The 12,732-nt window shown below is 43.9% G+C and overlaps 1 protein-coding gene across 5 annotated transcripts in view; it reads left to right on the top strand.

Moving 5' to 3' along the window:
• The window catches only part of PBX1 (PBX homeobox 1), a 345,739-nt gene that overhangs the window by 303,863 nt on the left and 29,144 nt on the right, over positions 1–12,732 (top strand). For 2 of the 5 annotated variants that reach the window (XM_001927886.6, XM_003355078.4), the window contains one exon: positions 660–5,845. The exons of 2 other annotated variants lie outside the window; for them this stretch is intronic. Coding sequence is in view for 2 of the 3 variants with exons in the window: in XM_003355078.4 (XP_003355126.1) it covers positions 660–752 (93 nt within the window). In the remaining variant the exon portion in view is untranslated. Of the gene's footprint in view, positions 1–659; positions 5,846–12,732 lie in introns of those variants that run through there. One more of the 5 variants, XM_013988079.2, reaches the window with a different exon arrangement.

The raw sequence follows: 12,732 nt of genomic DNA, 5'->3' as shown, positions 1-12,732 counted from the left end.
ATTGCCTTTGCTTGAGTCTTCATAACACCTGGGCTGTACAATTTATTAGGTTCTGCCTGGGATTATAGTTCATTAATATGCTTGTCTTATCCCCGTCCTTGAGGACACAAACTGTATCTCGCTCATCATCACAGACCCTTGAACATCTAGAACAGAACCATGCACACAGAACAGGTGCCTGGGATCCCATCACATGTGGAACATCCAGAACAGGAAAGGACCTTAGGATGCGTTTGAGCTAACGTCTTATTTTTTCTAAAGAGGAAACCCAAGGCCATGGGGTGGGGTAGGGGGTGGCAGGAAATGCTTCACCAGAGCCAACTGTTGCCAGAGCCAGAACTAGAACTTGGTCCCCTGGCCTGAGCTGCTATTGTCCTGGAGCACATAGAATAGTCATCAGATGGCTTGGACTAAATAACGGAGCCTGTGAGAAGTGGGAGGTGCTAATGCTGTGTCCAAAGGCTCCCTGGGAGGACCCGGACTCATCTGAGGGTGGGGGAGGGGTATTATCAACCAGAGTGAGAGCTGCCTGTTTGATGAGTGTCCCCTGAGCCAGACAGTGTCCTAGGTACCTCACACAAGTTGCCTTATTGTCATTGTCTGCACAGAACAGCCACCCGATCTCAGAGGACTGACTTCTCTCCCTTTTTCCCTTCTAGGCTAATGGAGGTTGGCAGGATGCTACTACCCCTTCATCAGTGACCTCCCCTACAGAAGGCCCTGGCAGTGTTCACTCTGATACCTCCAACTGATCTCCCAGCAGTCGCATCCCGGCTGACCCTGTGCCCCCGTAGGGGCAGGGCCAGGAGGGAGGGTTTCTCAACGCTGAAGCGGTCAGACTGGAGGTCGAAGCAATCAGCAAACACAATAAGAGTCTCCTTCTCTTCTCTTCTTTGGGATGCTATTTCAGCCAATCTGGACACTTCTTTATACTCTCTTCCCTTTTTATTTTTCTGGGTAGAAGCCACCCTTCCCTGCCTCCAGCTGTCAGCCTGGTGTCCGTCATCCTCTCTCCCCTGTCCCTCTGTCCTAGAAGCCCTGGGTCCCTGCCCTCTATTTCATCCCTGAAGGATATTTTCAACCATTAGAGGAACTTAAAGAGGAAAAAAATACAAAGAAAATAATAAAAGTGTTTGTACGTTTTCATGCTGGTGGTTTGAGGAGCCAAATGTACCTTCCTCGGATCCCTTGCTCCCTATGTTAACAGGCAATCCTTCTCTGTTTCTCTCGTTATTCTCACTACCTCTTAGCAGGAATACGCCACATTGCCCTACTCATTCCAGGCTGCCCTGCCTCCTCTTGCTCTTCCTTCCCTGGGGACGGTTCTGATTAGAACACCGTCCTCCCCTTCCTTCTCAGCCCCAGGTGTGCACCCGGACTGCCACTGCTGGGCTTCTCTGAGGTGCCGCATTTTCTGGTTTCAGCTCCGCGAGATTAATTCCCAGGCAGGAAGTCAGGCAGCAAGAGAGGGCTCGAGGAACAAGAAAGGCAGAGTTCTTGGAGGCTTTTTCATCTTCCTAATAATGACTCTTGGTTTCAGAGGCACAGTCTTTGGAGACCATGCAAAACACTTAGTAAACATTGCTCAGAACCTACTGCAAAACCGGATCTGAGTTAGGCATGGTGGTAAATGCATCACCGAGGAGTAGAAGGTTCTCACCTTGCAACCCTTCAACTTCCCCCCCATCACACATATACACACACATGCACGCACGCACACACGTGCACTCTCACACATCATTGCTTCAAATCAGTCACATGCCGCACAGGAATTACCTACATTAGTAACCATAGCACTATGCCTTGTGAGCCCAACAGAGGGAATTAATAACTCCGAATGAAGATCATGGACACAGAGAAGCAACAGGTGCCAGGGCTCCCAGGCCCCGCTGGCCCGCAGCATACACACACCAGAACGACATACACAGGCCTTGATCATGATGCAGGCCAGGCTTCCAGTGTAAACTCTTCTGTTCCTACCACCTCTAGAGCTCTCAGGGAGCCACACGCAGTACTTACAATGTCTGTAATGGATTTGGTTCTCTTTTGTTTTTGTGTTTATGTTAGGGACATTGCATTAATTACCTAAAGTGTTGTTATGGCACCACATTCTTGTCCTGGAGCAGAAAGTTGTATAAGAACGTGGCTCAGGCAAACTTTTTGCTTACTTACTTTGTAGACCTAAGAGTGATGGGGAAAAGGGAGGTAATGTTCTCAGTGAAATCAGCAGTGATTTTTATTCCCTGGGAATATTCAAGAGAGAAGAGTATATACTAGCAAGCTATTATCTAATGTTACCTGAGCTTACATTCTTCCTAGCCAAGTACACCAGCAGTAAAGATGGCAGCTCTGTCCTTGACTAAGTAGGGGGTGGACAAATCTCTAGGTGCCTGATTTTCTTCATCTGTAAAATGGGGCTCGTTATGCCCGGCTTACCAAGAAATTGATTTCATTCATATCCAATCTGTAATTGTAAAGTCAGGGGACGTAGCATCCCTGAGATCAAACTGGTTCATGCCATGTAGGGACAATAAATGGTTTTTCTGTTCTAACTTCCCGTTAATGTGAGTACCCAGAGGTCATCACCATGGTGACCAAACAAAAGGTAATTGTTGTTGGTTTTGTTTGTTTGTTTTGGTCTATTTGGTTTCTTAGAGTAGAAATGAAGTTTCTAAATTGGAAAAAGTGGGACCTGGTTCTCTTAGCTTGTACTTGAATCCACTATGTGGCCTTGTAAGTACTTAGTCCCCTGTCACATCTACTCTGTTTGAAAGACCTCTGGGAGAGGTGTGAGACTCTGAGGGGTGAGGCCTGGCCAGCTAACAAGGGTGTGGAAATTCTGCATGGCACTGCAGTAATGATTAGAAAACCTTTGTGGGGTGTTGGGAGGTGGTGTTAACTTAAGGAACTGGAAGGTACGTGTATCTGAAAGAAATGCAGAGAGTAAATATTTGGTATTTGGGAGTATGCCTTGATGACGAAGAGCAGTAGAAAGACCATGTCTGCTAACCTGTGCCATATCCGAACAGGGCTTGATAAAGAGGCTTCTGAAGGGAGCCCTCTTGTGACTGTTCCAGTGTCTAAAACCAGTGGAGAACTTGGCGTTAGTGGCAGGAATCTAGTGAAACAACCCACACAGGAATCTGTGGGACGGCATCCCCCTGATGCGGGGCAAAGTACAAAAGAGACACAAAAAGATTCTCTTGAAAATAGGAAGAATGATTCCAGATTTGGGTTGGATGATGGCCATTTTAAGTTAATGAAAGAGATCAGAGCAGTGTTACCTCTGCAAGGCAGTTTTCCTCCCTGCAGTAGTTTGCACGGCTTATCACTTCGCAGGGCATCTTGCCCACCCAGCCCTACCGAAGGTGCTCTTTCCCACGACCCCTCCCCCGCCTCGCCCAGGCCCCGCCCAACACAGCGGCCTCCAGGTCTCTCCTCCGCCTTAAGCGAAGCCTGAGAACACTGGCAAGCGAGGGATGTGGCTGGAAAGAGCGAGCCTCTGGAAATACAGCTCCCTGGGAATTTCTACTAGGTCAGTCCTACAGATACCAAAATGTGCCCCAAGACTGCTTCATTTTGTGATGGAAGTGGGAGCGCTCCTTTTCCCCTGAGAAATGATAACTAGCCCTGGGGTCTGCCCACCTCGCAACTCTTCATCGCATCCTCCTTTTCATCCCTAACTCCTCCCCTGGCGTGGAACTGACTCCCGTGCAGTGCAGTACTTTTGCCAAGTGGCACCTTATTTCGTTTGTTTTTATTTTGCTATGGTGGTGGTTCTTTATTTGCTGGTTGCCTTTTCTCATATCTTTCCCCGCCCCCCCTTTCCTTCTGAGTTTTATTTTTCTGCCCAGAAAAACCTGACTTCGATACCAAAAAAGATGAAAATACAGAAACTCAAATTTAAAAAAAACTTTAAAAAAAAACAAAAAAAATACTCAACAATTCTTTCAGCTTTATTAACATTTTCCATTGTTTCTTGCGACTTGTGTCTCGTTCTTTGTAGTATTGATGATGAACATTTGATAATGAATGTTCTTGTATATTCAGATAAAGAAAAAAAAAACCAAAAAAGCGGTCTGAATTTAATAGTGTTTATAATAAAAAAATTTTAAAAATGACCCTCATAGCACGCAAAACAGGATGGGGAATTTCCCCTCTTCTTTCTGTGACAATGCACATCATTCCTGCATTAGTTTTTAACACCGAACTACCTACATTCACCATTTCCCCCATTTTTCTTTTATTTTCTTGCATTTGTGAATTAGTTCAAGAATGCTAGAAAAGTGTCGAGTTGTGCACATCCATTTCCTGTTTCACAATGTTTAAAAGTGACAGTAATTCATTTTGTAAACTAAAAAAAAAAAAGGTTGGAATAGTGAGCATAATAGGTACAACCTAACACGTTATGTTTATTAACTTTGAGACCCAGAAATAAATTCTTTTCTTTTCTTTATCCTGCTCTTTAAAATATGAAAAAAACATTTTGTTTTGTGTTATTTTTGGTTTGTTTATTGGGGGGGGGGCTTTTTTTAATTGTCAGGATTATGATCTTGCTGTTTTTATTCCTTAAATATGTAACTGAGGTGATGTGAAAAGATGACATTTGCAGAGTAGGCTGTTTCCTCGTACTTCTGTTCGCTTCGGAATTCGGTTGACTTCAAAAGCAAAGATCGAGCCCCCACTGACGTCACATTGCTCACCTGCATTTCTGGAGTGTGTGACAATACTGCAGTCCCTGCGGAAAAACAAAGACAGGGACTTGAGTTTTCCTTTTGGCCCTTTAACGATGCAAGCAAGGAGTTGGTCCAGGGGAAGGTTTAATACTGTAAGGAAAGGTTTCTGCCTTGGTTGTTTGGGAATGTCACAACAAAATGCTTTCTTTTCTTTCTTACTGATTAATAACAACATTCCATGAGGCCTTTCCATCTAGAGAGGGCTTGTTTTTTTTTTTTTTTTTCTTCCAGAAGTATCCCACAGGAGATCCTGGTATGATGGGCACCCTTGGCTAAGGAGACTAGTTCCAGGAATCTGTCATTCGACCTGCCAATCTCTTGAGCCAGACTCAGTGCTGTCATTCCAGTACTGAACGGTTACATTTGATTCATTGGCAGTGTGCCTCTTATTAACCTCTGATTTAGGCAGCTGCTTAAAGCAAATTGTCAAACTGGCTTGGTCCGGAATGTTTTTGTTAGTTATAGGAGAAAAGAAAGCAATATTATTTGGAGGAAACTTAATTTAAATGTTGTTTCATTAACAAATGATTAAACATTCAGAAAGCAGCCAGAACCTAAGCAAGAAAAGTTGAGGAAAGAATGCAGAATTGTGGAGCAACACTTTAGAAAGTGTTTCTACCCAGGCACTTGCACTCTGGTGTTTTAAGTCATAACAAAATAACGATGAGCTTTTCACATCACCTTTATGACTTCAATTCTTAGCTCAAAGCTTTCTGGAATCTTTTGTTTTTTTGTAAACTTTTTTTCCTTTTGTTAAAATTAATAAAACATTCAATGTTTTCCCCCTTTCCTCTCATTACTTCTTTTCTTTCTTTTGGCGTTTTCAGTTATTTTGAAGTGCTTTCCTTTGGTTGTTGGTTTTATTCTCCTGCTCCCCCTCCCCCCTGTTATTATTCAGAGTATAAACCTGCAAAGCTCTGCTCTGTTTTGGTTTTGAAAGTTTAAGCTTTTCTGCTTCTGTGAGAGCACAGGCTTCTGTCCCTTTTGATTCCAACTGAAATTTTGTGTTCTCTAATGATACTAACACGGTGTAGGTTTTACAGTCTCCTAATTTGTACTGGTAATGCATATTCCAAATAAATAGTTTCTTTTGTTGCAAAAAAAAAAAAGATACTTGTATTTTGTGTAAATTTATTTTCTTTTGGGTTGGCAACTTGTGTCTTTCCCTGAACTGGGACTTGGGTTAGTGTGGATTATAGTTTAATCTGTGGCCCTAGTCATTTTAAGGTCTACATTGGCAATGGAGCAAATGACCTCATGAGTCACTTACCTTACCCATGAAGTAAAAAGGAAGGGAGGGAGGGGGGTCAGGAAGTAGGGAAATAAAGAAGGATCTTTGACGCACAAATATTAGCTGTGCTGCAGGAGAGCAGAGCATCCCATCTTATCTGCTTGTCTGTGACTGGCTGCCATTCACCAAGCACCAGTTGAAATACCATGGTGATGTTCCAAAGGCATTCTAGGTTTCTGAGCCACTGCTGTTTGCCCAGTGGTTCTCTTTTCATTCTCTATGCCTGCTGTGATCTAGTCAGGAGGAAAATTGTGGTACCCAAGATATGCTTCAGGGGAAAAAATCTTGGTTAGAAATACTACCCAGTCGTAGGCTCTCGGAAGAATGCGAGATGCTAGTCCACTGGATTTGTACTCCTGCCCTGTGTTATGTCTACCGTCCCATGTGAGCATCTCTCCTAGTGGTTTACCTGCACTCACATTGAGTCCTTGACCTTTCAGGTTGGGGTCTAATAGAGTCTGATGTCTCAGCGTGTTCTGGCTGGACCACCACTTCAGCCTTCAGCACTTCAATCTGCTTCCCAGCCCCCGACACCATCTTCCCAAGCAACAAGTAGGATGGAGCTTCTTGTCTGCCATTCCACATATTATCCTCTAGGGGCAGCGCATGCATTATTCTCTCCTTCCCACACCTTACCTCTCAGGAGGCTCTGTCCAGAGCCTCAGCAAGGCACATCTGCATTGAAAATGCCAATCACTCACCCTCTCATCCACATCATGATTCTAATCAATAGAAAACAGATCAAAAGGATGGAGAGTCAATGGGGATCAAATCATCGATGTTATTAAGGGCCCAGTGGCCCCCCGGGAGTTCCTGTCGTGGCTCAGTGGTTAACGAATCCGACTAGGAACCATGAGGTTTCGGGTTTGATACCCGGCCTTGCTCAGTGGGTTAAGGATCTGGTGTTGCCGTGAGCTGTGGTGTGGGTTGCAGACGCGGCTCCGATTCCATGTTGCTGTGGCTCTGGCGTAGGCCAGCAGCGACAGCTCCGATTAGATCCCTAGCCTAGGAACCTCCATATGCAGTGGAAGCAGCCCTAGAAAAGGCAAAAAGACAAAAAAAAGGGCCCAAATATAAGACCATCTTGCTAATGTTGATTTGGAGAGCATCACCAAATGGAGGCCTTGTGTTCTCCTTTCAAATCTAAACATGGGAGCACATTTATGGGAGTTGGAATATGCAAGGCAGTTTCAGATCACCTCCTTTTTCAGTTGCCTGGAGAATTGTGGACCTAGCTTTCCCACCTAGTTTATTACTTAGAGTAGTTTTGAACTGTTAAAACAAATAAAACAAATGCCTCAAATGCAGTACAAGTCTATATCTCACTTATAATGATAATAGCCTCCAGCAAACATTCCTGGTCAGGGTGGCTTGCCTCCGTGCAGTGATTCAGGGATCCAGTTCCTCCATCCTGCAGGATTTTGTAGTCCTCCACATATGGCCTGCAGGAGGGAGTGTACAGAAGGCTCACCACTTCTTGAAAGCTTTGACCAAGACCTCCCTTCCACTCATATTTTAAAATATAATGGTTGAGGGTGGGATAAGAGGATAGAAAAGTCATCCCTAGCTAGGCAACCACTTCCTAGTAATAATAGCACACAGTACCTCTTTGAATAGTTAGCTGTCTCTGTCATACCTGGTGATCAAAAGGTTTAGTGAGGACAAAAAACAAGCCCACATGGCTATTTTACTGCACTGGCCAAACTCCCAGTAAAAATGTTTTCAGGAAAATACCCAACTTGGCTTTGTTACTCTTCTTCACCAGGGAAGATCCAGAAAGTAGTATAACAACAGGGGTCAGGACGATCAACCTAATACTACCCTTTCAACAGTGTCCAAATTTAGTTCTTGTCTAAACTCACACCTCAGCACTCAGCCTGGGGGCATCATGACAGAGAGCTGTAGTCTGTAGTCTATTAAGATAGCCTGTTTCCCCTTCAGGAAATCGCTCCCACACTTATTGCTGTCTAGAAGGGTCAAGTCTGGTGGCCAGCAGTCACTTCAAAGGGTAGAGGTCTGAAGCTTTAAAATCAGGGAGTTCTCACTGTGGCACAGCGGAAACAAATCTGACTAGTATCTGTGAGGATTCAGGTTCAATCCCTGGCCTCATTCAGTGGGTTAAGGACCCAGCGTTGCCATGAGCTGTGGTGTAGGTCACAGACACAGCTTGGATCTGGCATTGCTGTGGCTGTGTGTAGGCTGGCAGCTACAACTCTGATTCAACCCCTAGCCTGGGAATGTCCATGTGCCATGGGTGCAGCCCTAAAAAGCAAAATAAATAAGTATTACTTTATTTATTTATTAATAAATGTAAAATAAAGCTTTCAAATCACAAAATCTCATACACTGGGCACCCCCACCATGGACATAGATTTCTACCTACTAATCCTTATGGACTCCCACTACTTCCCCCCACTTAAACAAAAAGACATGAAGCAACATACCAGTGCTCCAACCACCATTTGTTATCAAAAACATAATAGTCTCCCTTCTCGAAACCTTCAGTGTAGAGGGCGGCACAAGAGCTCAGTCTTACAAAATCATTCAGTGGGTGAGCCAAGGAAGGTGTGTTTTAACCTGGATCTCTGCACCAGAAGGGTGGGGCTCTGCTTTGGAGGCTCTGTTTTCACGTGTTGCAAAAAAGCTCTGACCATGTACAAACAGAGAGCAGTGGGTTCACTGTGAGCCAGTCAGACACAGTGAGGCACAGTCTATGGCTTCTGGCCTTGGGTGGCCTAGAGGGCACTCTGGGCAGTGTGGGGGTGGGGAAACGGAGTTGTAAATGGCCACCTGCTTGGGAGAATCATTGTCCTTGAATATCTTCCTGGGACCCCCGCCATAGATAGCTTAGCTCATGTTTCTAGTTTCCTCTGGAGAGATCACAGGGTCCATTCATTATGTCCATGTTACACGTCAAGACAAAATTCCCACTCTCCTGTGGTAACCAACCACACTATGCAGTGTAGCTCACCAGTGTAAAAGGCACCAAGTCTTATAGTACCTTTGAATATAAAGCCCCCAGGAATAGACATCCAGAGAGAAAATGAAGTTTAAAATAAGATCCTCCTCTCTCATAACTTGAAATTCTAAGAACTGCTAGTCTACAGCTTGACCTCTCTCGATTTCCTACTGAGCTCCTTCTCAGTCAGAAATCTCACTCCATCACCAGAGGCAGAATCAAGGCCTTCCTTCCACAGCAGTGGCAGAGGTGTCTTCTATGGGAGTGGAGGTAGCTGTGCTGGTTCCCTCAAAGTTCAGTTAATCTGAACCTGAATTTCTCTGGTACCCCACTTTTTCTAAAAAGGCACATTAGGAGGCTTTTGAACCACATCCCAGGATCAGCTTACCCACAGAGAATTTGGAAAACACGAGCGAAACCCAGGCTACCAGAGCAAAATAAAATTCCCAGAACTCAGATCATAGCACCTTGTGACAATTGCTGATGAATGACCACATCAGAGATTGGATAGTAGGAGAAGGGGGCAGGAAAGGCCAGAAACATGAAAAAGTAAAAAAATAATTAAATAAATAAATCGTCATTTCAATCTTGACAAGGCCAGTTGATTAGTATACACTGAGGTGTTGCAGAAAAGCCACCAACAAGAGGTTAATTTTGTAATCAACTTCCCATATCCTGGGGGAAACAATCCAATCTATGCATTCTACCTCCTCTCTTGGAGAATGACCTTGGACATATTCATGTCTTTGTGAAAAATTCAAAAATGTGACATGGTCCCCTCCCTCCACAGGCTACTTGAGGCTCCTTTTTCCCCTCTGGTATCCCTACCCATGTTTAAGATGTATCTTGATTTCCACTTCCCTTTAATCCCTGTGTTCCTAATCCCAGATACATTTAGTCTGTACCACTGTGGCTTCTCTTCCGTCTCTGGAGTTTCTCCAGCCTGTGACCTGCTTTGAGCTTTTTCTTTGTCTCCACCGTCATGGGCATCCAATTGCCAAGCCCAGGCTGAGGCTGATGTGGCCCAACGCTGGCCTTCTCCCCCCATCACTTCTGCTCAAACAGCCTCATCTTCCCTCTGTCTTGGAGCCCTCAGCCTTAAGTGTCTGGTGCTGCTTCAGTATCAGCCAAAAATCTTCCTTTCTGCAACCTCGTTGATACTTGCCTTAATGTTCCTCTCTTATTGTTTCCCAACTCTTTAAGCAGAGCCAACAAAGTTGAAAATTGTCTAACCTGACCTTTCCCCAGTTACATTCCTTCTCTGTCTTGTGGAAAACTCACTCTCTTTGCCATTGGACCCAGACATATAACCTCCTAACATACTTTTCTAAATTACGTTTTGAAAGTTGTTTCCAAAATTCTGGATCTGCCCAAGGCTTTCATTGGTCAGATAAGTGCTGCCCAACTTTAATCCCTTGAGTGGAGTCCCGCTCCACTCAAGGAGTGGCAGTGTCTTCTCCTCACCCATGATTTTCCTAATAGGCTCCCCCGTGGTGTGTCCCCAACCCCACCCCCAGGCCCCCTGTAGATCCCCGTCTCCTGGGCTGCAGCTTCAGAGTGCAGGGCACATCGGCTTCCCTATACACAATAGCTGCTATGCAGGAATTCAGTAATAATTCTTGAAGGATTTTTTACCTTGGTCTTCTTGGTTTTGCCCTTCAAGTGTGTCCACATTTTCTTATATCTTCTAAAGTCTTTTAAAGTCACCCACAGGAACATTTACAATTTCATTATCTATCCTCCATCTGCTGCTTTCAGAAGGTCTTTCCTGGATCTTTTGGTGTGAGGGATACATAGAGTTTTCTCACTGAGATCTGAAAAGCCAGACCTCCTAGACTTGAATCTCAGTTCTGCTACTGTCATTTTGTTTTGTTTTGTTTTGTTTTCTGACACTAAATGAGAGGTTTTTGTCTCATACCAACCAACTTTTGAACATACCAACACTAAGTAGATGTCCTTCAATTCAATTCAAGTCTGACACAAACTACCTGGACTTAGCACCAAACTCCACAGGCTCAGTCTCCCATGACTGTCCTCACTTCAAATGCCAGCTGCAAGTCTCAGGTCATCTGTACACCTGGCTGACTTACAAATCATGAGTTCCTACAACCCCCATCTAGGGTTTGATAGTTTGCTAGAGTGACTCACAGAACTCAGGAAGCTGCTGTAATGATACTTACTGGTTTATTATAAAGGATACCGATGAACATCCAGGTGAAGAGGTACATAGGGCAAGGTCTACAAGGGTGTAGGATCCCCCTGTCCCCATGGAGTTGGTGTGCCCCCCTGCCCCCAGTATGTGGATGCTGTGGCTTAGAGGTCTTTCTGGCAGTATTATTACAAGGGCACTATTGATTAAAATCATTGGCTGTTGGTGATTAGCTCAATCTCCAGCCCTTCTTCCTCTCTGGATGCTGGGAGGTGGGGCTGGAAATTTCAAGTCTCTGATTAAGGCTTGATCCTTCTGTGGTCAAGATCTTGAAGATATCAAGGGCCTCACAAACTAAAGACACTTCTATCACCCTTATCAGAAAATTACAAAGGTTTTTAGCAGTTTTGTATCAGGAACCAGGGACAAACACCAAATATCTAGTCCCCATTATATGTCACTATTTATGAGATGTGTGACCTTGAATAAGTTGTTTAATCTCTCTGTGCCTGGGTTTCCTCACCTATAAATGGAAATAATAGTAATACCTGCCTTATAAGGCTTTTGGGAAGATAACATGAGTTAATACTTCAGACAGTTAACAGGGAATATAGCCAATATTTTATAACTTTCAATGGAATATAACCTATAAAAATTTTGAATGCCTATTGTACACCTCAAATTAATATCATAGTGTAAACCAACTGTACTTCAATTTAAGAAAACTTAGAAAACTGCCTGACACACAGGCACACTGATACAATGTTTATTTTTATGATAATTTATTATTCTGATAGATCTATATGGATGCATCTCCATTCCTGACTTTTTCTTAATTCCACTGTAAGGAACTATTAGCTATGGGTATATTTTCTTTTTTTATTCAATTTTTTAATATCAGTGCAGCCTGGCTGCTAGGATCTTGTCCTTCCTGAGGAAATCGCTGTTATCTCCCTGGCTCAATCCATGTGTCTCCCATCATTTCTCACTCACTTTTGCCCTGTTCCGATCTTAAGAAAATTTAGGATTCTTTAAACAAATCATAAACTCGATGCTTAGAAGTGGATAAGCAGAGTTGATCTTGGACAACACTGTGAGGTCACTGAAGTTCATCTTCACTCAAACCATATTCTCTGAATCCTTGTTCTCTCCTGGTGCTTCTTTCCAGGAAGAAAGGATGTGCTGTGCTTCTAATGTCTTACCTGATTGGCTTCAACATGTAAAATCTCTCCTCCAGTGATCCTCTGTTCCTCAAATGCCAGTCTTTGGGTTCATGTGCAAGTCTTCCAGGTTGGACTAACGTGCATTGAAGACTAAGGGTCTCTAGCTTTTTATTAAACCATACACGTAGCAGTAATTGCATGTTGCATGGGAACCAAGAAGCAGTAGTTGAATGGGAACCCTGTGTACAGCAGGGTGACTACAGTTAGCCCAGCTGTCTGGTATATTGGAAAAAACCTTTCTTTTGGATCTATGAGGTGATGGATGTTAACTAAACTTATTGTGGGAATTGCTTCACAATCTATGGAGGCAAAGTCATCATGCAGTCCATCTTAAACTTATACAGCGCTATATGTTAATCATAGCTCAATAAAAC

This window comes from Sus scrofa, chromosome 4, assembly GCF_000003025.6.
Source record: "Sus scrofa isolate TJ Tabasco breed Duroc chromosome 4, Sscrofa11.1, whole genome shotgun sequence".
Lineage (NCBI taxonomy): Eukaryota > Metazoa > Chordata > Mammalia > Artiodactyla > Suidae > Sus > Sus scrofa.
The sequence above is the reverse complement of the archived record's forward strand: the minus strand, read 5'-3'. Positions and strand labels throughout refer to the sequence as shown.